This window comes from Hyperoodon ampullatus (genome assembly GCF_949752795.1).
Source record: "Hyperoodon ampullatus genome assembly, chromosome: X".
NCBI lineage: Eukaryota > Metazoa > Chordata > Mammalia > Artiodactyla > Ziphiidae > Hyperoodon > Hyperoodon ampullatus.
In genome coordinates, this window is record NC_136913.1 from 57,677,744 (window position 1) to 57,704,461 (window position 26,718).

General features: G+C 48.3%; 1 protein-coding gene across 1 annotated transcript in view; it reads left to right on the forward strand.

The window, feature by feature from the left end:
• Window positions 1-215: 215 nt before the first annotated feature.
• STARD8 (StAR related lipid transfer domain containing 8) overlaps window positions 216-26,718 on the forward strand; it is a gene marked incomplete at both ends in the record, with an annotated part of 70,741 nt that continues 44,238 nt past the window's right edge. The window contains 2 exons of the mRNA XM_079727779.1: window positions 216-260; window positions 12,155-12,188. Of these exons, the coding sequence (XP_079583905.1) occupies window positions 216-260; window positions 12,155-12,188 (79 nt within the window). The remainder of the gene's footprint in view (window positions 261-12,154; window positions 12,189-26,718) is intronic.

The following is a 26,718-nucleotide window of genomic DNA, read 5'->3' on the forward strand; positions in this document are numbered from 1 at the left end:
TCGGGCCCTCCAGGAGGCGCCTGGAGTGCAGGCGATCTGAGCTCAGGCCGCTGTTCTCCGCCTCCTCCGGCTCAGAGCTGAGCTGGCTGATGGAGCTCAGGGCTAGGGCTGGCTCTTGCCGAGCCCCTGGTCCCGGGTAGCCTGGTCCCCAGAGAGGGAGAGGCCTGTGCCCAGCAGAGCTCTGCTGGGCCCTGCCAGCTCCCCCTCACCCCACCATGCCTCTGTTGGACGTGTTTTGGGCTTGCTTCAGGAAAGTGAAGGTAAGAGGCTACCCAGCCCCAGCCCAGCCCGCTGCTCTGGTTTGAAGGAGGCAGCTGGGGACCACTGTGTGCTGGCTGGAAGGCAGATGGGCTTCTGAGACTACCTTGGAGCTAGAAAGGCTTGGGTTCAAGTCTTGCCTTTGTCACCAGCTCTGTGATCTTCTGCTGCTTTCACACGAAAATAAGTCAGCTAGCTGGCTCTTCTTCTAACACCTACCTCTGTTGCTTCCCTGGCCTTGTCACAAAGGCAAGATTCTTAACCTCTCTGAGCCTCTGTTTCCTCAGCTTTAAAATAAAGACAATAGAGACACCAACCTTATAGGGCGGTGAGGTTGGTGTTATTGTTTACATATTAAATGTATTCAAATATAAGAGGTAATATGTGTAAAGTTCCTAGCGTAATGCCTGGCATGTGGCATCCATACCATATGAGTAATGGTAACTATTATTATGATTATTGTTACTAATTTCCTTCAACATATATTAAGTACCTACTCTGTGCTAGGCACCATAGGAGTTACACAAAAAAACAAAAGGGACATGGCTTCTGTCCTCAGAAAGGAGGTAAGAAAATGACAAATCTTTATCAGGCACCTACCATATGACAGACACTGTGGTAGACAGTTAGTCGGCCAATAAATGTTTGTTGAGTGCCTGCTATATCCTGGACACGGGGAATATATGAGCACAGCAGCACCCATGAGGAGGTGGAGGGCATGATTTCTGCTCTAAAAAAACAGGGAGCTGATATTTATTTAGTATCTGGTACGTATCAGGCATAGGCACTTTCAGTTCGTAAACTGTGGTGGTGATTTTCACCACAAGCCATTGTTTTTCTGCTTTTGTAGATGGGGAATGGACACTGTGAATGATTAAGAAATATTTACAAGGTCACTCAGATATGATTGGCAGAGTTGGGATCTGAACTCCTAAGTAAGTCCGTACTCTTCTTGACAGTATATGGCTTCCCACAGCTGAACTCAGTAGGGAGACTTTTAAACAACTAGCCTGACTGTATAGAAGACACGATGAAAGTCAAGCTGGGATCCTTGGAGGGACTTGGAAAGGTTTCACAGGAGGTCACATTTGGGCTGAGCTTGAAGCTTGAAGGAAGAGAAAAGTTTGTCAGTCCAAAAAGGGGGGAAGGGCATTCCAGGCATGCCTGGCAGAGGGAACTTCATAAGCAAGAGTCTGGAGGCAGTCAAGTTCTGGGTTGGGGGAGGGGCTGGTTTCATCATGTGCCTTAAGTGCCGGGTTCGAGGGGAGAGGCGCTAGAGAGAGGGAACCAGGGGCTGCCTCCCATACAGTTTGGAATTGATCTGTGGGTTCATGGTCCTCTCCTAGTGAGGGTTCCAAATGAGCTTTTCACTCATCTGTGGTAAAACGGGAGAAGAATGGGGCTGATGCAGTGCAGTTTTCAGAAATCTAAATTAATTCAACTCAAAGGACTATTTTTTATTTAGAAATTATTATGACCTTCTTACAGGGGTGGGGTTCAAATGATCTTTCTTTTATGAAACAGGAGTGTGAGATTTTTAGAATACCTGTCCTCAGCAAAATAAAAAAGTTTGCAACACTCTGACTGTTCCCCTCCTCATTTATTTAAAAATTCTCTTCCTCGTTCATGAAATTCCAAAGTCTGGGGACTGCTGTTTTAGGGGATGGGGGGATTTCAGTAAAGTAAGGATATAATTAAGTGGACAGTTTTAAGAAAAGCACTCCAGCAGCCTTGGACGGAAATGGTGTGGAGGGGCCCCAATAGTGATGCGAAGGCCAGGAAGGTGGCTGTGATGGCAGTGGGGATGGGTGGGGAGGGGATGATGGGGGATGGGTGGGGGGGATGATGAGAGATGGGTCTAGTGATAAGAACAGGACAAGTGGGAAGTGAAAGTACCCGTGAGGTTGGATGCAAGACTGGCACCATTGTCCACTCTCTGGAGAACCATTCTGGGTGCTTGGCATGGATTTAAATCCCTTTGCTCTCATTACTCCTATCTGTCAGACTCCCAGAAAATGTTCCCAACCCATGTCAGCCTCTTAGAAATTGTTGGGGCCAAGCAGCCCCAAGAGAAAGTCAGGGCCCTCTATCTCAGGTCCCAGACACTAGCACACATGCACACATTCACTCATGTGCATGTCCACAAAGATGGAGCCTACACATGCATTTCTGCACACTCTCAGCTACACACACATAGACACGCCATTCAAGCGTGTGCACACACACATGCACATAGAGACAAACACACACACAATCACATATGCACACACAGATATTACATATCCACAAGCATGTAGACTCACATACGTGCCCACATGCACATACAGAGGTAGGCACGCATGCACACAAATACATACCCCTCCATGCACGAGCTTGCAGGCACACACACAATTATGGAGGCATACAGAATCATGCACACGGTGGAAAGGCACATGTGCACACACAGTGTTGTGGCAGATGCTAATCAACACATGGTTAGATCTCAGGGGTAAGAGGCAGCCTGCCAGACCAACGCACACCTTGAGTTTTGGGTCTCTTTTTCCAACGCTGCTGCTTTGAGGCCTCACGGTCATGGGCTGCTCTGAGCCACCCTCCCTCTCTGAGCCAGCTCCCCTCCTGAGCAATTGCATGGCTGTGCGGGAGGGGAGCTGTGTCAAATGCAAGAGCTGCCTGCAGAGAGGGACAAGGCTGTGGCCAAGCCTGCTATAGCTGAAAGAGCCATCTCAGACGTCTCATTCGACCTCCTTGTGGTCCTAATAGGGGAACCGAGCCCCCAGCATCCTGCACCACATGGAGCTCTCCATCAGCTGAGGAGGTTTGAGGAGGGAGGAAGCAGAGAAACTTAGAATCCCAGCCCCCCACCCCATACACACAAGCACACGTACTAGCTGTGTGCTTTTGAGCAAGTTCTCTCTGAGCCTTAGCTTCCTTGCCTGCAAAATGACACTATTCGGGCCTGCCTCACAGAGATGCTATGAGGATTCAGGGAGGTTGTGTCTTTAAAGTGCCTGGCATGGAGTAGGTGGTCAACACACATGACTTGTTGGAAAGAGATTTCAGAACTGTACACCGGGGGCGTCAAAGCAAAGAACAAGATTATTCCATGCTTGGCAACTCCAGGGTTAAGGTCTCAGGTTTTGTCTTCTCCTTTGCCACAACTCCCCTCAGCCCTCTCCTCTGGCCCTGTCTGACTCTAGGCCCAGAAACAACTTGTTTGGGAGCTGAAGGGTGACACCTCAGTGATACTGGGAAGGTGGCAAGAGTTCAGGCCAAGGCCCGGAACTGCTTTGAGCTGCACTGGGGTTAGGGGTAGCCAAGGGGCAAGGCGTTTGGATGTGAGATGAACCCAGTGTAAATAGTTCCATCCGTGTCTGATGTATCTTCCCTGGATACCAATGAGGGTTGAGAAGGTATCCATGACTTCTCAGCAGAGCACCACGTATGCATGCGAGTCCCCCCAGACTCACACTCACACGCGTACACACGGGACCATTTCTCTGATGTGTCCTTTTGCCCCATTCCAGCAACTAGCACGGTGTGATGCACATAACGAGTGCCTAGAACATGGATACTCTCTCATGTTATTCTTTTTGTATCAGGTGGGCATATCAAGTCCTGGAGGGTACTGGCTTGGCAGGTAGAGAATCCAGCTGGAGCTCCATCTCAGCCATGACCTCTAGGTGACTTTGAGAGGGACAATATTCCCTGCTGGCCCTCAGTTCTTTCCCCTTATAACAGAGGTAGATAGTCACACAATATCAGACATGGCAAGGTCCATAGAGGTCATCTGTTCCTCCATCCCTTTTCCTCCCTCCAAACTACCGATGAGGAAACTGAGGCTCAAAGAGGGGAAGAGATGTGCCCAAGGTCACACACGGTGTCAGGACACAGCTGGATCCACACACGGTCTGTGTAGTAGACTGTAGTCTCCCTAGTGCTCTGTGGCAAATTCCAAACACAGCTCGTCTCTGGTAGAATATAACAGCAATACCAGCGGGACATGCCACACACATGCACATAAAGGCATGTGGTAATAACCCTGTCTCACCCAACTGCTTCTATGGGAGACAAAGCAAATCACAGATAGAAAATTCCGTTGTAAACTAGGAAGCTTTGTCAAGGTTGGCCAGCCAGTTATGGTCCAACAAGCAACACCATGCTTTTCCCCAGTCATGTGCTCACACAGCCAGGCATATGATTGCAGATGTGCACAAGGGCTCTCCTGAGTTCACCCAAGGACACACTCTCAAGCACCCCGTCCTGTGTGCGCAAAAACACCTAGTCCTCAAGACAAAAGGATGGCTAAACTGGAGTGCAGGGTACTTCCTGCAACAGCACAGCTGGAACAATCTTGAAAGTGGGCCCAGCCTGGGGATGGGGGTGAGGACCTCCAGAATTTGCCTGATCTTGGCTCCTAATCCTTGCCCCCTCTCCTCCAGTTGCCTCATCTCAGCACAATTGGTGAGGTTTGCTCAAGAGCCATCTGAGATTGGACAACATTTGTTCTGGGGAGTGGGAGAGGTGGCAATGGGCACTGGCAAGGTAAAATGGGGAGTAGGAAGCAAGGCTTTGACTCTGACACATGTGTTGGACACAAATTCTTACTTTGCCTTCAGCTCCTTTGGTACCAAAAGGAGTATGAGTGGGGGCTGCTGGGGGTAGAGGACAGGCCTGATGATATGGCTGGTGGAGGCAGAAGAAGCGGAAAAGCCTGCAGATTGGCAGTGCCAGGGTTTTTATTCCCTGCCCAAAGCCTTATGGAAAGTTAGAACTGATATTAGCTACATTTATACAGCACATAGTATGTGGTAGACACTGTTCCAAGCCCTTGACATATATTAACTCATTTCACCATCACAATCACTCTGCAAGGTGAGTACTATTATTCTCATCATCCTCATTTTACTGAAGCACAGAAATTTTAGGAAAGTTATCCAAGGTCACACGGCTATTATGTGATAAACTTGGGCTTTTAAATGCAGGTAATTGCAGTCCAAAACCCATGTTCTATCCACTATGTTTATGTAATCTCTGCCTCAGTTTTTTCCACCTATAAAATGAGGGGGTTAGATTGATTTATCTCTGAAAGTCCTTCCAGCTCCGGTACTCTAATTATATTTGATAGTGTTGACTGAAAAAAAAAAAAGCAAGACTCTTGCCTCTTCCCATACATAGAAAAGTGCTAAATGTATTAACTTGAGATGTCTGGTTTTCTTTAATTAACGGTAATTCTTTGATGTTCCAACTACCTGGTCTTTGTTGCAAAACCCCCATATATCCAGGGTCCTCCCTTACCTCTTCAGAACAGTCCTTCAAAACTGTCTGAGAGGCTGTCTTCCGGGCTTGAAGTCCTCAGAAAGACTGCCAAATAAAACGTAATTCTCAACTTTTAAGTTGTGCGTTTCTTCTCTGAACCTTTAAGCCAAGTGGAAAAAAGAACTGCTCCCAAATGTCAGTGATTTCTACTCAAGGTCCCTGGGGAGTGGAGCTGAGACCAGGTTCAGAGAAATGAACCTGCCCTGGAGGCTGGTCCTCCCAGCAGCTCCTAGGCCTGGAGAAGAGCTGGAGGCCTGGGAAGCTCTGGGAGCCAGGGCCTGGCCTGCATTTCCAAATCACTAGTAACAATAACAGGGAGCAGCAGCTCAGGCAGCCTGTGCTGGGATGTGGGGTCAGAGGTTTCACAGTGGGGTTGGGGAGTGGAGCTCCTTGACTGCATCCCTTTGGCCCACCCCTGAGCTGCTGCTGCCGCTGGGGACCTTGGAGTCCAGCTAGACCAGCAGCTCCAAGGCTTCAGCTGCCAAGGGACAGAGGAAAGGAAGTTCTGCATTTGGGGAAGAGGGCTTGAGGCCCTGTAAATGAGCATGGGTTGAGGACATTCCCTGGCCTTTCCAGCTACTCTGGCTTGGGTCCCCCTGAGAGTTGAGAGAAGAATGCGGTATAATGATACAATGTAGTAGCTGCCGGAAATGGAATGCTGACCCACAAGCCCAGCTTCGGCCTCTTCTTTCCCTCTCTGAATCTCAAGTTTCCTCATCTACAACATGGGGATAATAGTCTCCACTTCAAAATGGATTGCAAGGATGCCATATGTGAAAGTGCCTGCCGCATAGTAGGTACTCAGAAAATGTGAGTTAAATTTGAAGATAGTCTATAGGTTGCTCTAGGTGATTCTGGACTCATAGCTTGGGCCCTCAGTTTCCTCATCCATAGAATAGGGAGAAATTCTACCTGCCTGAGGAGAGCCTAGATTTGGGGGCATCCTGTGGAGATAAAGACAGTAGGAAACACTGATGTTACTACCCTGAGGCTTTGAAAGTGAGTTGTTTAAGCCATTCCCCTCACTCCTCCTATCCCCACCCCTACTCCCACCCTGGGCCAAACTAGTTCAGAGTCTGGAAGAGAGGCCCCATTCCACCCTGGAACCGTTGCGTCTCCTCCCTCCAGTCCCTTCCTGAACTCACCCCATCTAAGGCCCCTCTCCTAGAAGAACTCCCAAGCTCTGGGCAGGAAGGAGGGTCCCTGTTGGCTGGTGGGAAAGTTAAGTCTTTGGGATGTGACATTCCTGAGATTATCCAGAGAACCCCTGGGGGTTGCAGCTGCACTCTCTCTCTTCTCTGGCCCAGCTCTCCGCCTGCTGTGGAGGAGGGGAGGGCAGTAGGGCACGAGGCTGGAGAAGGCTGGGGGGAAAGAGGCCCAAAGGCAAGGAGCCAGGCCTGGAGTGGCCCTGCAGGCCAGGTGAGGAGTGGGGAGTGGGGAAGGAGCAAAGGACACCCCACCAGGACTGGCAGGAAGGAATCAAGGCAAAAAGAGCCCAAGGCAGCAGGCTATCTGTCACAGGGTGAGTTATAAAATGATATACAGATCAGCATTCCTAAGGCTACAGGTTGGATCCCCTCTTGAGGGTGAGGTGAGTTGGGTCTTAGACCATGGTAGTTCTGGTGGGTGGGAAAGGAGAGTCAGGACTTCTGAGAGGCTCACACATTCCAAGCTAGTCTGGGACAGCTCGCACCCTCAGAGAAGGGAAAAAAATCCCCTCTGGGGATTCCTCAAAGTGCTGTCCCAGATTGAGTTCTACAAAGGCCTTCTCGAAGTCATTTCTTCCAGTGTCTTTTCCCAGCTGGGATTGTCCCTCACCCTCTTCCTTGTAATGAAAGGATAAGAATGGTCAGGGGCCCACTTATTATAGGCAACAAGTCTGAGGCCCAGCAAAGAACTGGTCAAAGGCATGTGGTCAGGCCCAGAATGCCTGCTGTCACTCAGTCCCACTTTAAACCATGTCTCCCCTGTCCTTCCCAGGGGAGAGATTGGCATCCCTCAGGGCTGCAGCACCTCACTCGCAGCAGATGTCACACCCTGAACATGAGCACATGTTCCCAGGCCACTGGAATGGGGTTTAAAAGTGACAGCATGACACTAATGCTCCAATTGAGGCTCAATCCAGCCCCAGCACGCACACTGCAGTCCATGTACCCAGCTACCTTCAAGCTGGACTGTGAGCTCCTTTAAGGACCCAGCCTGTGTCTTATCCACCCCTGTGTCCAGTCCAATACAGCCTCTATTTTAGGCCCAGCCTAGAGGAAGTTGGCTGAGTGCATAGAATATACATGTACTCTCATGCACATACAAGTAGCCAAAGCCACTGCACCTTCTCCCGTTGGAGAGACCCCAAGAGACAGAGGAATCAGCTCCCAAGGGATCAGAGGAGTCTGCTTCTCACAGTGGCCATAGTCTGTGTTGGCAACACACAGGCTGGGCCTGAGGGCAGTGAGAGCCCACTCAGGAGGGAGGGAGGGGTCAGGCTGTGAATAGGGCTCTGTGTGGCCCAGCTGAGAGGACCGGGGGAGGCTGGAATGTCAAGAACGTGCTCTCATGACCAGCCCCAGGCTGGGGCCTGTGGCACAGGGCTGGCCAGGGGGTGGGGGGGAACAGGGAAGCCAGGTAAGGAAAGGACGAAAAGTCGCCACCAGCCTGTGCTCAGATAGCAGGCTAAGGGCTGGGCATAGAGGATGCTGGGAGAGCAAGCTCCAAACCTGCCAATGATGCTGAGGACTCCTCAGGTCTGGACAAAGCCTGTCAGTAGCCTTTGCTACTCCAACCACCCCTCTCAGATCCCGCAACTTCTCACCCAGCAACCAACTTCCTGTTTCCATCCCCCTTTGGGCTCTGGCTCTCTCTTTCTCACTCTTTCAACAGGATTCCCTTTTTCTGTCAAAAACTCTGGATCTGTCTCTTTCTGTCTAGCCACTCTGTCTCCCACTAGATGGCAAGCACCTCAAGCGTAAGGTCCATATCTGCTTCTGTGCAAGTTTGTATCTGCAGGTCCACCGCAGGGCCTACTGCATAGTTCTGAGCAGATGCTGCACACAGGCTTCAAATCCAAGAGATTCAGAGCGAGATTTATTACAAAAGGAAGATTCCCCTCCCACTTACCCCCAACCAGGCCTTTTCCTCTGTTCCTGACCTCAGTTAATAGCACCTCCCTCCACCTGGTTGCCCAGGCCAGAAACCTTGCTTGGACTCATCCTTGACTCCTCTCTTCACCTCCCACATCCTGTCATTTACTGTGGTTTTATTATATAGACAGTTCATATACTGGTCCCCTCCTTTCTATCCCAAAGGCCACGGACCCTATCTGCTCCAGCCTCCCCGTGTCAAGTTTTGCCCAACCTTCCCCACCCCCATTCCCAATGAATTCCTCACTCAGCAGATAGAGTAACATTCTGAAACATAAACCTGACTCTGTTACTCCCCTGATTAGGCCCCTTCAAGAGCTCCCCACTGGGCTCTGGATAAAGTTCAAGTTCTATCACATTGACCTACAAGGTTCTTCATGATCTGGCCCCAACCGCTGCTCCACACATAGTTCTTACTCTCTGTCTGGCACTCTGCTCTCCAGCCAGACTATACACAGTTCCTTAAACCTCACGCTTCCACACCTCTTTGACTTTTTCTCTGCTCTTCCGGCCATGCTTTTTTCCAGTACTTACATGGAATCGTGATGATTTGTACTTGTGGCCTACCCCCTTGTCCCCACCTGGCTGTGAATTCCTCAAGGGCTGGGAACATGTTTAATTTATCTGAACCCCTGGGTACCTATCAAAGGGCCTGGCCCTTAGAGGCTCATAGTAAATGAAAGGATGAATGAATGCATGACCCACTGGATGGGAAGACTGTCACCACCAATCCCGGCCTTGTTCCAGCGTGCCTATTTCTGCAACTGCTGGACTCCTGGCTCCTCTGTCCAGAATCTCCACGTGAAAAGAATATGTTCTACAACCCAGAAACAAAAAGAACCTTCGCCCTGTAGCAAAGTTATCTGATGTAAAAGTTCATACCTCAGTTTCCCCTGTAAGCCTCTCAGCTACCAAAATAGCGCCAGGATCGGGGCCCAAAGCCGAGTGGGTTTCATGGTCCTGGTCTAGGCCAGGTTATCCTGGACCCAGAGTAAAAAAGAATAGGATGCAATAAAACTGGGAGCCCCATAAGCCTAAACTGTAAACTTGGTTCTGTCATTTACTAGCTGTGTGGCCTTGGGAAAGTCATTTCTCTTCTCTGGGCCTCATGTTCTTTATGTGTCACATGAGTATAAGAAAACCTACCATGTTTGTGATAGTCAAACACATTTACTTATTTGTAACCTGTAAATCCCTGTGTAAATTTAAAGCTTAATTAGCTCCTGAACATCTTTAATTCTCTTAAACCTATGGTGCCTTAGGGGGTAGGGTGGGAGACGAGGGAATTTAATAAGAATAGAACAGGATTACAGAGTAACTGTGTGCCCTACCCATCAGTTCATCTCCTAATTTTCCAGAAGGGTCACATTTAGGACCTCACAAGGCCCTGCTTCCACCTTCCCTCCCACCCCCTCAGCCTTTTTTTTTTAACTCCCCTTTTGTCCACCACTGAGAATTATATTGACTTGCTTAATCATGGGTCCACTTTGGAGCTTTGTAGGAGAATTTGATATCTTTCTTTCTTGATTGGTCTTTCTCCTCTCTTCACACCTATCTCGTTCTAGAACTGTCCATCTCCCTCACACTAACATCCCTTGAGGACTTTTCCAATGAACAGTCAGGGGGGACACCTCCTACCCCTACACTCTCTTGTGGCCAATTGTGGGTTGGAGATTCACCAGATTTTGTCTTGTGGTCTACAAGGGTGGATCTGACTTTTGGTCATTTCACGTGATCTAGAGCTGATATTAATCCCCTGGGACTAGAAATCATTGTAGTCAAGTGTCTGCACCTGGTGTGGCTATCATTGTGCAGGGATAAGACAGATAAAAAGTACTATGGCAAGCTTCCCTGGTGGCGCAGTGGTTGAGAGTCCGCCTGCCGATGAAGCGGACACGGGTTCGTGCCCCGGTCTGGGAGAATCCCACATGCCGTAGAGCGGCTGGGCCTGTGGGCCATGGCCGCTGAGCCTGTGTGTCCTGAGCCTGTGCTCTGCAGCGGGAGAGGCCACAACAGTGAGAGGCCCGCGTACTGCAAAAAAAAAAAAAAAAAAGTACTATGGCAACTCCTTTCCTTATAATATTTTGGTTGGCTTAGAGACTAGCTGCATGAAGCCAGGAGAATAGGCAAGAAAACCTTCTACCTCTAAGAGGAACCCTTCTTTCTTTCCTTAACTATTGAATTCACATCTATACCACTATCATTTTAGCCCAAGCCACCAACATTGCTTACCTGCACTACTGCAAAAGCCTTCTAAGAGACCTCCCTGCTTCCTCTGTAGCTCCAAAATCCATTCTCCACACAGCAGCCAGAGTGATCTCTCTATGATGGAAGTCAGATCTTACCATTCTCCTGTTTTATGCCTTCCAATGGCTACCTACCATCGTTTGAATCGAAGCCAAAATCCTCACCCTGGCCTTCAAAATCCTGCATAATTTGGCCCTTGACTCTCTCAACCTCTGTTTGGAATGTTCTGCACCCAGATTGTCACATCGCTGGCTCCTTCTTGTCATCCAGGCCTTGCTCAAAGTTCAGCTCCCCTGAGAGATGCTCTCTGGTCACCTTTTCTAAAGCAATCCCCACCTATTCTGTCTACCTTATCATTCTCTACTTCATCATGTTTTTTAAAGGTTCTCCTTCTTGGTTCTTAGTGATGTCTGTGATTTCCTTATTGATTTATTTGTTTACCTATTTATTGTTTGTCCCTGCTCCATGAGGACAGGGACCTTATCTGTCTAAATCTATGCTATATCCTTAGCATCCTATCATAGTGCCTTGTAGGGCATCGGTGCTCTATAAATATTTGTTGAATGAATTAATTTATAATATTCTTTATCATTTAAAAATGCTTTTGTGTATATCAATTCCTCACAAAATCTGTGACGTTGGGATTATTACTATCTTAGGCTTATGGATGCAGAAACTGAGTTTCAAGAGGTTATGGGTGATGTCCAATGTTATATAACCAATAAATAGGGGAAGGTGGCCCTGAACTTCAGCTTTCCAGTTCCACTTACTGCTTTTCCCACCAACATACATTGCTTCTAACCTGGTTGATGCTATACCAGGGATGGCATGTTCCAAGCAAATGCTGACTGATTCTTTGATAATTTTTATTGTTCAGGCCGTGGAACAGTACTGTGACCTGCACAGACCGCCTCTGATCTCCTGACTTGTGGGTGCCCTTATTCCATGAAAGTGACATGAACCAGAGGTGTCAGCCAGTGGAGTGGGAGAAAGTAGTATGGAGTGGGCAGTCAGGAGTCTGGGCTTCTAAGCTCCACTTTGCTCCCTACTTGTACTTCATCTTCCTTTTCTGTGGGCCTCCGTGTGTCTTCCTGTAAAATGGGTAGATTGAACTTGCTGACTTCAAAGATTCCTTCCAGTTCTGATATTGTGTGGGGCTCTGCAATGCCTTAATTTCTTCTCTGTTTCCTTTACAGTGCTTCCCATTGCTGCAGGGGAAGAAGAATGCCGGTAAGTGCATGAGGTAGGGCTCAGAAGTGGCATGCAATGGCACTGAGCTTCTCAGTGGTCCTCACAGACTAGCTGATCGGGTCCCTGGGCCGTGGAGCCGATATCCTAGATGCTGAAGCTGGAGATGTTCTCTGTCTCCCTCCAGTGGTCATTTCCTGGGCTCCTCAGCCTGGTCTTTTGGAAGTGAGTGGGTGTGCAGAACTTCTGTATTTCTCAGGTTTTTTCCAGTCAGGGAGCCAGGGGAGGATCTCCCTACAGAGCTACCATCAAGTGGCAGCCACCCATATGCTTCCCTTGTTCTCAGATGCCTTCTTTCTACTGGGAAGTATATGAGGGTGGGAGATATGTTGGGAAAGGGAACAGGTAAGATGAGGGTGAAGGAAAGAGACTTGGCATTTGGAGTTCAGTGTGTGATATTTCCAATGCTTACCTTGTGTGGAAGTCTACCAAGAGGGTTAGTTAGGACTGAAGGGATATATATATATATATATATATATATATATATATATATATATATATATATATATAGGCTTGAGGGAGAAAAATCCTTCCCTTTCCTCTCTAACAAGTTTCTTTGGGGCTGACTGCTTATCTGCCTTCTGCCTCTGGTGTCCTACTTGGGTGTGGACAAGCGGGTGGCATTCTGGAGCAACTCACTTCCATTGAAGAGGGCACAGTTGTCTAGAGGGGGATGACTTCTTTGGGGAGGAAGAGAAAGAAGGATATTGGCCAGGAATGAATTTGCTGCCAGAGCCTGGACTCCTGGCATCAACCAGGCTCTGCTGAGGTCATCTAGGTCATCCTCCTGGCTCCAGCCCGAATGAGCATGGCTGCTAGACAGCAATTAGGGCTGGGGGGTCATGGAAACAGAAAGACACCAATTAAGAAGCGGTATGCTAAGCGCCTGTGCGAGGCATCTTGGGAAGATGTTGGAAGAGACAACCCGAGCCCTCGCTCCTGATCACCTCCCCAAGTTGTTGGAGCTGGTTTGGACACAGTCTTACCAGGAGGCAGAGAGGGTATCTGGTTACCTCTCAAGGACTTTTCCACCTAGGACCCTGAGTTCTTGGGTGGTGGCTGCTCAAAAAGAAGAAGAGCCAGCAGGGCGAGGTGTTTATTTACATTGCCATGACAGCAGATGAGAGGGGACCTATTTTGGAGCAGGAACACTGCTTTGATCAGCATACAGCATACAGCTGTTTCTCTGTGCCGCACCCCCTCCCAAGCCTCCCCTATCACCATTCCAGGGCTTCTTGCTGAGCACAGTTCCTGCTTTGCAATAGAGACTTCTGGGGGCACAAGATCTCTGGGCTGCCCATACTGGGGGAAGGACGAACTTCTCCATTTCAGAGACACCAGCTGCAAAGGCTAAAAAGAAACCCTCAGGCCCTGAAATAGTGACCCCCCCCCCAGAAAAAAGCACTCTCAGCAGCTGCCAAGTTGCCTCATTAGAATGTCTGTGCCAGGCTGAGTTGCCAGTGCTGAATCTCGGGAGGGTGGGCACCAGGTGGCTGAGTGGTCTGTGGCTTCTAGAGGAAAGAGGAGTGTCTTTTAGAGGGCAGGGTCAGGCAGAAGAGATTGCCACCTGCAGAACTGAGCTGGGACTAATTTTTGTGCTACTTCTTTAGGTTAAAGTTTGAAAATGTCTACTTAAGGGCAAGTGTGAACACATTGTCTCAGGCTGATCCAAAGACAATCTGGCACAAATTAAGAGTTTATGTGGATATGGCAGTGGAAGCAGTGAAGCACTGAAAATCAAAGGACCTGGATTGTATACCAAATTTCATAACCAGTTCACTGCGTGGACCCAGGCATGAAACTTCCTCTCTCTGGACCAGTGTCCACATCTGTAAAATGGAGCTTATTGCATGGGGGTCTTGCATGGATCTCAAGAGGTAGTGCATTAAAACATCAAAGTGCGGGTTTCTCTGGTGGCGCAGTGGTTGAGAGTCTGCCTGCCGATGCAGGGGACACGGGTTCGTGTCCCGGTTCGGGAGGATCCCACATGCTGCTGAGCGGCTGGGTCAGTGAGCCATGGCCGCTGAGCCTGCGCGTCCAGAGCCTGTGCTCCACAACGGGAGGGGCCGCGGCAGTGAGAGGCCAGCGTACCGCAAAAAAAAAAAAAACAAACAAAAAAACACATCAAAGTGCTGAGCAAATGTGATTATTTTTGAGATACAGCTCAAGGAGGGAGAGAACTCTTGGTTTGTTTAGTTATTGATTTTTTGGACTAGGTAATGACTTCACCTGTTTTAAAATTCAAGAGGTATGAAAATAAAAATCTCCCCACTTCTGTCTCTCCACCAGCCAGCAATCCTCTTGGATGTGACCAATGTTACCAGCTTCTTGGGCCCTTGATGAATTTTGAAGGTCTAAAGGAAGTGAGCTGCACTAGCCAAGACTTCAGTGGAGGCTGTAGATGCCTGATTTGGGCTGGGAGTAGGGTTGAGGGAGTGTGTAGAAAGGGCAATGGAGAAGGAATTGCGGGGCAGGAAATGTGGAACAGTGGTGGGATAAGCATTTGTTTGGGGATCAAGAGATCTGGGATCCAGTCTTGACTGTATGACTCATGGTTGAATGATCTTAAGAACCTTCCCCTTTCTAACTCTCAGTGTTCTATCTGTCCATTGAGCCTGTTGTGTTCTCATATGCCATTCTTACAAGTTCCACCAGAGTAGAGCAGAAGTGGTGGAGGGGAGGACAGACCAGGGACATTTTAGAGAAGGAGAAAAGCCAATACACTGACTCAAAGCTGATAATTGACTATGCTTTGCATATGTAATCTTCTTCCTATTAAGATGAATCAATCAAAGGGTTCTCTGCCACGCTACTGCTTTTATCCTAGTGGTTTCACTGACAGAGCAAACCTTTGGCACCATCTGCACAGGAGAACATTAGGAACGTCCAACTGGCTTCAACATATGTAATGCTGCCCGGGCCCAGGAGGATAGCCTGAATAAACTTTGGTGGTCCTGCTATCATGGCCCAAGAATCCACTAGCACAATGTTTCCCAAATTTCACTTATTGGTGGACCAGCTTCACAATTTTTGTCCTTATTTCGTCCTGTGCCATTATGTACTTATTATGTTTCTTTAACTCAACCCGATTTTAAACAATAACCTCACTTTAAGCCGTAAATATCTATGAAATGAGGGGTTGAGGTACTAGTTACAGCTTTCCTAATGCATATTGAATTCAACATATATCTATCACAATTCAAAACATCAATGTATCACTCCAAACCATCCCATGCATATATACCCAGCATTGGAAACCACGGAGGTAGTGGTAACACAAACCGGCAGGTCAAGAAGGCCTTTAGACCTTTGGAGCTCACTCCAAGACTCACTAGGTGCTCCCGGGCTCCCTGCAACACTCCATACTCCTTATGTTGTGTTGCTTAGGGATGAATTGCTCCTGAGATGGAAACAGGTTCTGGAACCTAAAAGGAGCCCCTTCCCTCCAAACAAAATCCACAATTCTGAACTGCCTCACAGGTACTGAAGTGAGAACACCTGAGTAGAACACTAGAAGTTCTAGGTTCCAGTTTTGGCTCTGCCCCTGACCAGCTGTGTGACTTTGGGCCTGCCCCTTCCCCTCTCTGGGCCTTCGTGTTCCCAACTATAGTATGAAGAGTTTGGTCTAAATGACCTCTAAGGTATCTTGCTGCTCTGAAATTCAACGACTTCTTGACTTGCAGACCCTACACTTCTGTTTAACTCATTAGCTCCCCTTCCCAGCAGTCCACAGAGGTGAGAAGCCTGCTGACCTTCCCTCCCGTTGCCCTTGCACCAAATCCTCCCTGAGGCCCCTTGCTCCCAGTGCACAAGGCTCCTCTTGTTGCCTGGAGCCATTCAGGGCTTCTCTTCAAGCTCTTTTGTTGAAGTGGCTGAGGCGACCTGTGGGGTAATAGTTGGCCTGTAACAAGAGCCCTGGCTCCCCAACCCAACTGGCTCCAGCCTGGCTGCAGGCTTGGACTCAGCACCAGACTTTGTCCATCAGCTGCCCAGACCCCTCCCTCCAGTTCTGAGAGGGCAGAGAGGCTAATTTAAAAGGGAAAAAATAGAAATGAATACATTTATTTAAATGCATTTATTTAAGTTGCTCTTAGACATCACTTCTAAGGCCCAAGAGGAGAACAGGCCAAAACACTGGGTCTATGAAAATCATCAGAATATTAATAATTCAATTAACTTCCTCTCTTTTGAAAATGACCAAATCATTACTGTAACTAATTCTTGACAGATCTGGCCATTTAACATTTGCCATTTTATGAAGAACATTTGCAGGGCATAGCTTATCTAGCATTTGACAGATATTTTACCCAGCAACTTGGAATAGTATAAAAACTGACTTAGGGGGTATCTGGAATTGATTATCATTTGAGACAGGAAATCTTTCAACCATGGTCTGCAGTGAATTCAGCCAAGGTAGAAAACACTGGACTGTGAGTTGAAAATTCTAAGATCTAATCCCAAGTCTGACATTAACTCCTTCTGTGACCTTGAGTTAGTTGCCTCCCCTGCCTGGACCTCAGTTTCCTTGTATGAAAAATGAGAAGGTTGAACTAGATGGTCCCAAGGTCCTTTGCACTCTACTCTGTGTCATCCTCCACCCCCTGTCCCTGCCAGAGTCAGGCTGAAAGGAGGGAGAGGCAGGGATAGGGTCAGTGAAAAGGGCAGTTTCAAGATGTTCTTTGGGATAGGGGAAGGATTTCCAGACCCATGGAGGAGAGTAACAGCTTCCTTTGGGGTCAAAATGGGCTGGGAAGTCCAGGTCCCCGATGCTTGCTGTCAGGAGTACAAAACAGAAAGCCAAGCCGAGGCTTACTGATACGAGCCAAGAAAATGTCCTGAGGCACAGCTTAGTTGGCCATTTTCACAGCCTGGGTCAATCCAGAAGATCAGAGCAAGGGCTGCGTGGCACGGGATAGCTACCCAGGGGCTGGGCAGGGAATGGGAGTTGCAGATGGAATGACAGGTCTGGAAAGTGTTATTGGATGCTTCCACCAGAAGGTCACATGAATCCTTCAAACTCACCACTAAAGAGCACAGTTCTTCATCATTCTCCTGGAAACCTTCTCCTTCTCTAGGATTCTCTTGCTTGCTTAATGTACCATCATCCACCCCGTCACTCAAGCAAGAATCATGGAAATTGCTTGGGCTCCTCCCTATCTCATTCGCTACCATGCAGTCACCAAATCATGCCCATGAAACTTCTCTGTAATGTTTCTCAAATCTGCCCCTTCTTTTCCACCCACACTGCCATAGCCCTGCATCTCGGCCCTTAGTATCTCGGACATGGATGGTTGCTACAGTTCCTAACTGGTCTCCCTGACAGCATGCTTTCCCTTCCAGTCCACCTCCCATACTGCTGCCAGAGTTCTCTCTTTAAAAGAAAAATTTGGTCATGCTCAAAAACCTTTGCTTGTTCCCTACCTTTTGTCAAAGTCCAGATTTTTTGCGTTGGCAATCAAGGTTCTTCACAAGTTAATAAGCTATCTTTCTTACTTCATCTCACACAACATCCCCACATTTCTGAGCCCCATGGGACAACTCAGAATTTCCTATGCGTACAATGAACTCTCATATTGCACTCTCCACTGTATGTGTCTTTGCCAGTCCCCCCACTTGGCTTGTCAAGCCATCTTCTGGTCCTCTGGACAAACCCATCTTGTCCATATTTCTATTATAACACATCATGCAGTTCTGCATTTGCTTCTTTTCTTTCCTGTATCTCCCATGGACCATGAGCTCTTCGTGTACAATAACTATATCTGACTGACCTCTGTGTTTCCAGAACTAAGTACAGGGCCTCACATAAACAACGAATCTGCTAAGGACTGTCTTTTATTCTTGATGGCATAGCAAAGGAACTTCTGGTAATTAGACTAGTGACTTCTTTCTCAGCAGACTTTCTTCCCTATCATTTCAGCTCTGAACTAGCTATTACAGATGAACACAGAGCCCCCACTGGCTCCAGATGACAAATTGTCTTGAGACAGGGCTTTGAGGGGCTTAACAGTTGCAGCCAATGGTACAGATCCATGTAAAACACGTTTCCACCAAACCCTTGAAACTTGGAGGTTGCCTACATCTCAAGGCAAGAAGGACACTTAAGGACCATATTCATATTAATCAATGGCTTACAAACTGAGTCCCGAGGAACTCTAGAGTCCCCAGAGATTCACTGGGAGATGTGAGGAGAGGACAGGTTTGGGGGGGGGGTTGCTTCACTCAACCAAATCTATTTCACCTCTTGGAAGTTCCATAAAGGTTTCATTTGGAGACTGAAGTTGGCCACATAAAAGTGGATATTGGAGACCAGTGCTCTAGTCCAGTGCTCACCTGCTAACAGGCTCCCTTTATACCATTCCTGCTATGTGCCCAGTCAGGCTCAGACCAAACTCTCCAGGTATCACCAAGCATCCCTTTTCATCCTGTACTCAGTTGAAAGTTCTTCTTTATATGCAGCCAGAATCTGCCTCACAACTTCCACCCAGTGGTCTTGTTTTCACCCATTGGAGTCTCATGAAGTTGTTCTGTTCCTTCTTCCCCGATGACCAATCTGATGGCATTTAGAATTACCCAAAGTCTGAGATGGAAGGAACCTTGTAGCTCATACAGTCCAATGCTCCCATTGCAGCTGGTGAACCTGAAGCTCAGAGAAGGTAGGTGACCTGCAAAACAGCAGACAGCACTGAGCAGTAAAACTGAGACCAGAACCCAAGTCCCCACTCATGTATAATGTCCTCCCAGAATCTGTCTTTCCACAGAATGAACAGCTCCCACTCCTAATTTCTCACAGTCCTGATGACTCTTCCCTAAACTTACTCCCAATTGACAGTACCCAAGTGCTGAAGATCAGCATCTCAGCTGGTGAAAGCTCTGTGGTGTCCAGGCTTTCATCAGCCTGGGGTAAGGACAAAGGGAAAGGAGAGCAAACTGGCATCCGAAGCAGAGCTGTTTCCTCATCACAGCCTGGATGCTGTTCTCCTCTTCTTTCCATGGGACTAAATTCCATTCCTATAGCCCTCCTCCCATGGCAGGGCAGCCAAGGGGCAGCTTTCAGAGGTCCCTTCTGACCTGTTTGCTAGAGGGTCCCTGCTGTGTGACCCTCCACATCCCCAAACCAGAAACAGGAAGAGTTGATTTGGTTTACGTTTCAAGAAGAAAAATGAAAACATAGGAAGTAGGGCTCCTGAGAACAGAGGCTTCCAACTCTGTGTCCATGTGCCCCTAGAGCAGGATATTTCAGGGAATACATTCCACAGGGGAAGGGAATGGCCTCTTTATTAAAAACAAAACACAAAACCTTTTAAGGTTTGGAAAAAGAAAACGGCCAAAGGAGACCCTTAAGGAGGGGCGGGGCAGTTGTTTCAGAATCTCCAATGCTCCCCGCCACCCCCCCCACCCCCCCGCATCCACCACTTGGTGCTTTGATCATACTTTGATCTCACTGCTGTTATCAGCACATTTGGCCCCCAGAGATGCCCTGTTCCCTTTAACCTATGGCCCAAGAGAAGGTCCAAGCACCTTTTCTTGTTTCCCTGAGGATCATCAAAGTAGGCTGGCACTTAGAACCTTCCTTTAAAACCAAGCAAAAAAACCCCAGAATGAGTAATGAATTCATTAATTCATTAACAGAACATGCAAATGGCAGAACAGCATTCAGACTTTGCAAAGCACATGCTTTTTGTCTTGAGAAAACCAGCAAAAGCAGGGAAGCACTTTGCCAGTCCCTAAATATCTTTCACAGGATAATTACTTCATTGTCCCACATGAACTGCTGTAAATTTGCCTGACTTTCTCCCCTCTCGGCTCTCTGTTGCTGGGAGGTGGGTGCCATCTTGTTTCCCAACCACAGTTACCAAAATGGCCAAAGCAAAAGGTCTTTTGAAAAAAAAAAAAAACCTTCCAGAACACCTAGTGTCCTTTCCAGTTCTGGTTTCTGGGCTGAGAAACATGGCTAGTTGACAGGGTAGAAGTGTGGATCATCTGGGTGCCAAAGAAACATGGTCCTGAAAAAGAAACAGTTCTGGCCACCTCTGAAGCTTCTACAGAGCTTCTATATGTATCACATGTGTGAATGCATGCACACACACACATATAGCCTCTTCACCAAAATCTTAACCTTCACCACACGAAAACGTGCTACTGTCTCTTGCTTCTCAAAGGGGTCTCTGTGTCCCTTTGGGCCAGAGGTAAGCAGAACCTCTTCCCAGATGTTTCCAAGAGCATCCGTATGGAATAGCTCATTCTCCCTAAAAGATCTGGGGGAAAAACATCATTTTTAAATTAAAACAAACATAAATATATGTAACGGAATAGCATGCAAAATTCACATGAATTTGTAAGATAAAAGTGGAGACTTCCAAGAAATTTCTCACTTATGGCTGGCTACATGGGCTCCCTGGCTCCTTGGGGCTGTGTGGGGAATGAGTTCATTCTGTTCAGTCATCTGGGGGTACTCTGGTGCAAAAGTTTGAGAAGCACTCACTGAACTTGTAGGCTCCTTGAGGGCAGAAACTTTGTCTCATTCCTCTCTGTATCCGCCTGCCTAATACATGGTCAGCAACAGAGAGACTGCTCAAGAACTGTTTGCTCCATCCTTCAATCAGCCTATCCATCCTCCCCAAGAAACCAGTGAAAAAGGTGGCCTTAGGCTGATGAAAAGGGCTCAGTTTCTGAAGAACTCAGACAGCTCTGGGTCTGAATTCTGACTCTGTCACTTATCAGCTGTGTGATCACCTCTCTGAGCCTCAGTTTTCTCAGTTTGAAAATAAAGATCCAAACACCCAATTCCTGGCTTGTTGTGGGAACTAACTGTGATAGTGGGAGTGAGATAGCTCTATAAGCTCTCCGGCAATACACAAATAATAGTTATTAAATGATTATAAAAGTGACCATCATGACCAGACCAAACAGGAGAGTGGGGGAAGGGAGAGATGTTTTCTCCAGTCCAGAAGTATGACTTGAGATTAAGAAGGCAGGAGCTGAGGCCTCAAGAATGAACCCCTAGGCCTCTCTGATGGAGAGGGCCCAGGTTGAATGGCACTGGAGTCCCACCCCCACTCCAGGGAGACAGTGTGTATAGGCAGCTTCGGGCAGAGTGATGGACGTATCAGATGTGCCTCTGTATACCTCCAGTCTCCAAAGACCAGATGTGCTTGCTTTCTCATATCTGCCAATGAGCCCTGTGGAGGCCTGGCTCACTGCAAGGGTCACACGTCAGCTGGGCCAAAGTTACAATCAGGCACGATGGTTTGGTGGCTAGCAGCTCTGTGACCTTGGGCAAGGGTCTTCTCCTTCTGGTCCCAACTTCCCCATCATTAAAATGAGGGGATTGGATAGAGTGACCTCTAAGGCCCTTCCATCCCCTACACGCTATGGCTGTATGGCCCTTAATCGGAAAGCTGTTTGACCTTGTTTTTCCAAAAATGTGATCTATCTTATCATCTGATAGTTTGATACTGAATCCTGGAATTTAGTGAAGGGCAGTGTGGGGAGGCCTGGCTGGGACCCCTTCTGTTTGTAAGCCTCCTGGTCCCTATGGCTCCTTCTGCCTGGGTCTGGCTGGACTGGCCCATCTCCAGGGCAATTTGTGATCATGTTCCAGGTGAGGGGCGGGTGGGTGAAGCAGGTGTTTCCCAAGGCTGGGACTCAGGGCCAGGTACCTCACAATATAAAATGAAGAAAGGAAAGAAAACAGGAAATCCTGCCCACTCTATACACCTAATTGTTCAGGGAAAATTTCCTTCTAGGCAGGGCTGCTGTCGCAGAAGTCAGCAACAGCTGCTGGGCTGGAGAGCTGCTGTGGTCCCTGGGATTCTGAGACTCCTCACCCCCATCTCAATCTGTTCAGACCTTTGCCATTCTTTGACAGTCAGTTCAAATAGTGTCCCCTCCCCCCTTCAAATCCTCTGCATACTGTTTATCTGTCTTAGAGCACGGGTCCTGTTCTGCCTGTGTTGGAGCTATTTCCCTCACATAAGGATTAGAAATAAACTACATTCTCTGAAGAAAGACTTTAACCTGAATAGCTGGATATAAAATGGAGAGCCAAAGTCCTATAACTCCTCACTCCCACTTTTAAGAATTAGCCATCTTTAGGAAGTTTTTCCGGTAGTTTCCAGAAAGCTTCTGTTGTCAAAGCTATTGACAATGCGCGAGAGCATGATGCTTTGGAGGGAGGACTGGCTCTAGAAATTAAACACCTGGGTTTGTGTCTCAGCTCTCCACTTGCCGGTCAGATCAGCTAGGGTGAATTCTGTCTTCTCTTTGACTCTCAGTCCTCTGCTCTGTAAAATGGGATAACAGTTCCTCTCTTGCTATCTCACAGGGCTGTTGTAAGGACCAAATGAGACAAAAGAAATGAAAGCATTTTGGAAGCTCTAAGGGATGCTCTATTTATCTCCATGCTTGTCTTTGCAATTGGACTGTAAGCACCTTGAGAACAGAAACCTTGGCCCATCTGGGGCTGAGTCCCCATTGCCCCTAGTTCTGACAATTTTTCTGGAACAGGCAAGAGGTGACTGTCAGGCGGGGTGGGGGGCAGGCATGGAGCTCAAGCCCAGGGGGTGTACCACACCCAGCGGAGTCAGTGCTTTGCTCCTGCCCTGGTTCTGGGCACATAGTTCCCTGAGCTTCCTCTGGAGCCAAACTCAACCTCAACCGAGAGGACCATTTTTCTAAAGTCATTTGGCTTTTAAAATGCTGCTCTACTTTGAAAATTCAGCAACTCCTGTTCCCACCCACTACCTCCCTCAGCTCCCAGTTCCTCAGATTCTGGCCCTAAGTAGTGTTTTCAGAGTTCTCAGAACACACACACACACACACATTTCTGTGTGTGTGTGTGTGTGTGCATATACATAGATATAAATGAGAGAGAGAGAGAGAGAGAGAGAGAGAGAGAGAGAGAGAGAGAGAGAGACGGAGAGAGAGAGAGGAAAGTGGCCAAGAAGATTCAATTTTCTAAATGGACCAGATATAAAATGGTTGGAAATTAAAGCTAGAAAACTCCTCGGATATCATTTAGTCCAATCACTGCTCCCCTTCAACCTTTAACAGATGGACAAACTGAGACCCAGGAAAGGGAAGGGACTCACCCAGGGAGTTAGTGGCTCTGACAGCCAAGTAAAGGTAGGGAGAAGGAGCAAGGCTTTGGGCTGAAGGGTTCAAGTTAGGGGATCCAGCCTGGGGAAGATGGGTGGGGCCCGAGAAGAGATGAATGTGGCCAGTGTGGGAGGATCAATTAGGAGAATCAGTCAGGACCAGCTGAGAAATTTCCCTGGGAAGTGGAAACATAAGAAATATGAGGGTTGTGGTTTAGCAAGTTATTATGAGCCTTGCTGAGCAAGGAGAGGGAGGGGAGAGGAAGAGAAAAACAGAGGGGGCCAGAAAAGGAGAAGAAATATAAGAAGGAAGGCTGACCTGGGTGAATGGAGGACATTTAGAGTGATGGGTCAGTAAGGGCTGAACTGAGCAAGTCAGCAGAGCCTTGTCACCTGTGGGACATCCAGCCACCTTACAGGTTCCCACCCGTCTGCTCCCTGGCTTCTTCTAGGCTCTGAGCATGTGAGCCAGTTCTTCTTTTCTTTTTTTTTTTAACATCTTTATTGGAGTATAATTGCTTTACAATGGCGTGTTAGTTTCTGCTTTATAACAAAGTGAATCAGTTATACGTATACATATGTTCCCATATCTCTTCCCTCTTGCGTCTCCCTCCCTCCCACCCTCCCTATCCCACCCCTCTAGGTGGTCGCAAAGCACCAAGTTGATCTCCCTGTGCTATGCGGCTGCTTCCCACTAGCTATCTATTTTACGTTTGGTAGTGTATATATGTCCGTGCCACTCTCTCACTTTGTCACAGCTTACCCTTCCCCCTCCCCATATCCTCAAGTCCATTATTTTCTTAGCAAACTCAGTCTTTTCCCACTGCCCACTGTTTGGGGAAGTGGCCCCAGACCATAGGCTTTATCTCTGCAGATTTGAGGCAAGAGCACCCTGAAGCCTGGCCTGGCTGGCTGCCAGAACAGGAATGCACCCACTCTACAGCCACGGTCTGGTTTTAGGTGCACAGTCACATTGAGAGGTGAACTCAGCGCAACTTTCAGATGAAGGGTAAGAGAACATACCAATGGAAATAACCATAAGAATAACAAAAATAACTAAATATGTATGGAGAACCAATAGTTGGACCGATCAAGAAGGAGGGCACTAGAGCCAAAATGCCTGTATTTGAATCCCAGTTGTACCCCCCCATTAGCTGTGTGATCTTGGACAAGTTGCTTAACTTCTCTGTGCCTCAGTGTCCTATGTGTAAAATGAAGATATCAATTGTGCCTTCTTGAGAAGATTTGGAAGGAGCAAATGAGTTGACCCTGGTACAGCCTTTAAGCGATGTCCAGCATACAGTGCTCAATAAATGGTAGCTATTATTGTCATCATCATTACGTGCTGGGCACTGCTATAAAGGTTTGACTTGTATTATGCCTGTAATGATCACTCAGAAGGGAACTGAGGCCCAGGTGTAAGGACATGTCTAGTCCATTTGCTTTTTCTTAGACGCAGACTTGTCCCCCCCAGACCGAATCCTGTGTGGAAGCTCAATGTATAAAACAGATAAAGAGCAGTATGGCGCTGATTGAAGCAAGGTCGGGTAGGGATGGGAACCTGAGCCTCCAGGTTCAGCCTTCCCTTGTTCTCCGCTCCCCCAACATCCCCATGGTAGGCCTTGAGGCTCCTCCAAATTGTGCTCCACTGTGAGGCACAACTTGCAAGCCTGCTCACCTAGTCCATCTAACTTTTTATGCTCAGATGAAGATATCATTAGACTTGAAAGGGCAAGTAACATACCCAAATGTTATACAGCAAGTCAAAGGCAGAAGGGAGCATGGGTGGCACCACCAGGCATGGAGGACAATAACTTGGTCAAAGAGAACAGCCTCCTTGGTTAAACTAGAACATAGAACATCCAGGCTTGGGCGGAGAAGAGCCAGGAAAGGAGGGGTGAGCAGGAGGGGAGGGGACCCTGACCCAGAGGCCCTGCCCCTGGGCCCTGGGTGTGAAGAGCCCCTCTGGACCCTCCTATCAGGCTGGGGCCACCCCAGACTTCAAGACAACAAGACAAGGCCCTGTCCTCATGGAGCCTCTCACTACACAGGGTTTGGGATTCTGTTTTGACAAGGGACATGGTCCCTGTCCCTGAGCTCTCCAGTCTGGGGGATGCAGCTGATGTGGGGCTAAATCCTGCCATTCAGGCCTTCTGACTGAACACTTGGTGGGAGAGAACATGTTCACAAGGCTCCTTCTCCTTCAGGGTTCCAGGACAGCAGCCTGGCTTCCAATGCATTGTTGTCAAGGAAGTACAGAGGGACAGCCTGGCTCACCATCCCTTTCACTGCTCTGTGTGTGGACGCCCCCCTCTGTTCAAGACTCACCACTGTTTATCTAAGAACCTGTGCATGGCCAGCTTTTGTTTTCAGACTTTGGCATGGGTTACCTGAGGATACCACACAGAGGAGAAATGTTCCTCCTAGAGAACGGTGGGACTTCTCTGGAATCCCTTCTGACCTGATAGTTTGAGCCAGTTAGACCCGTAAGACCTCTGGAAGATGACTGAATCTGCAGGGCAGGGCAAGGCAGGGGCAAATACTGAAGGGCAAAACCTGGGTGCAGGGCCCTGAGTTGCTTGCCCCTCCCTGCACAGGCCTCAGGATCTCCATCTGTATAATGAGGGGGTGGAACAGATGCTCTCTGAGGGCCCATCAACTCCAGGCTGGGCTTCTGTGGAGGCCCCAGCCACTTGGGCACTCTGTCACACAGTGGCCTGGAATCCCAAAGGAACACACCAAGTGACAGATGCAGACAAAGCCTGTTCACTGCCATGGCTTGCCAGCCCTTGTGGCAAGTCACACAAGGGTGATGATGCAGGAGGCAGATGACTGACCCAGCCCACCACCGCTGCCAGATTGCAAACTCCTTCTCTGACACAAAAGCTGCTTTTGTTCATGGCCAGGCCAGCTGCTCAAATGGACCGAGCCCTGGATCCCTGAGCCGGGCTGCAGAGTCCATGTTCCTGTTGGGTGGTGCTGCACCTTGCCAGGTGATGGGGAGAGGAGGAAGCCTTTCTGCAAGTTCCATCAGGGTGAAGGGTGTGTGCTAAGGCCCAGGAGTGGGAGTAGGGGCAGCTGTGGGTGGGTGCTGTAACTACTTCCCAGATAAAGGCAAAAAGAATTAGTAGACATTAAATTGAGCAGCCTGCATGACACAAGGACAGGAAGGAAGTAGCCAGGCGGGCGAAAGGCTAAGGGGTGAGTTTGCCACTGACAAGTGCATCTTATCAGTGATTTCTCATTTGGGTCACATGACAGTTTCGGGAAGTAGGTGTTACCTTCTCCCTTTAATAGTGAGGAAACTGAGGCCCAGAAAAGTGATATGTGTCTTCTAGTAAGTGTCGAAGCTGGAGTTCAAACCCCAGGCTGCTTTGAGAGTTGCAGTTCTTAAGGGCCCCTTCTCTGGAGCTGAT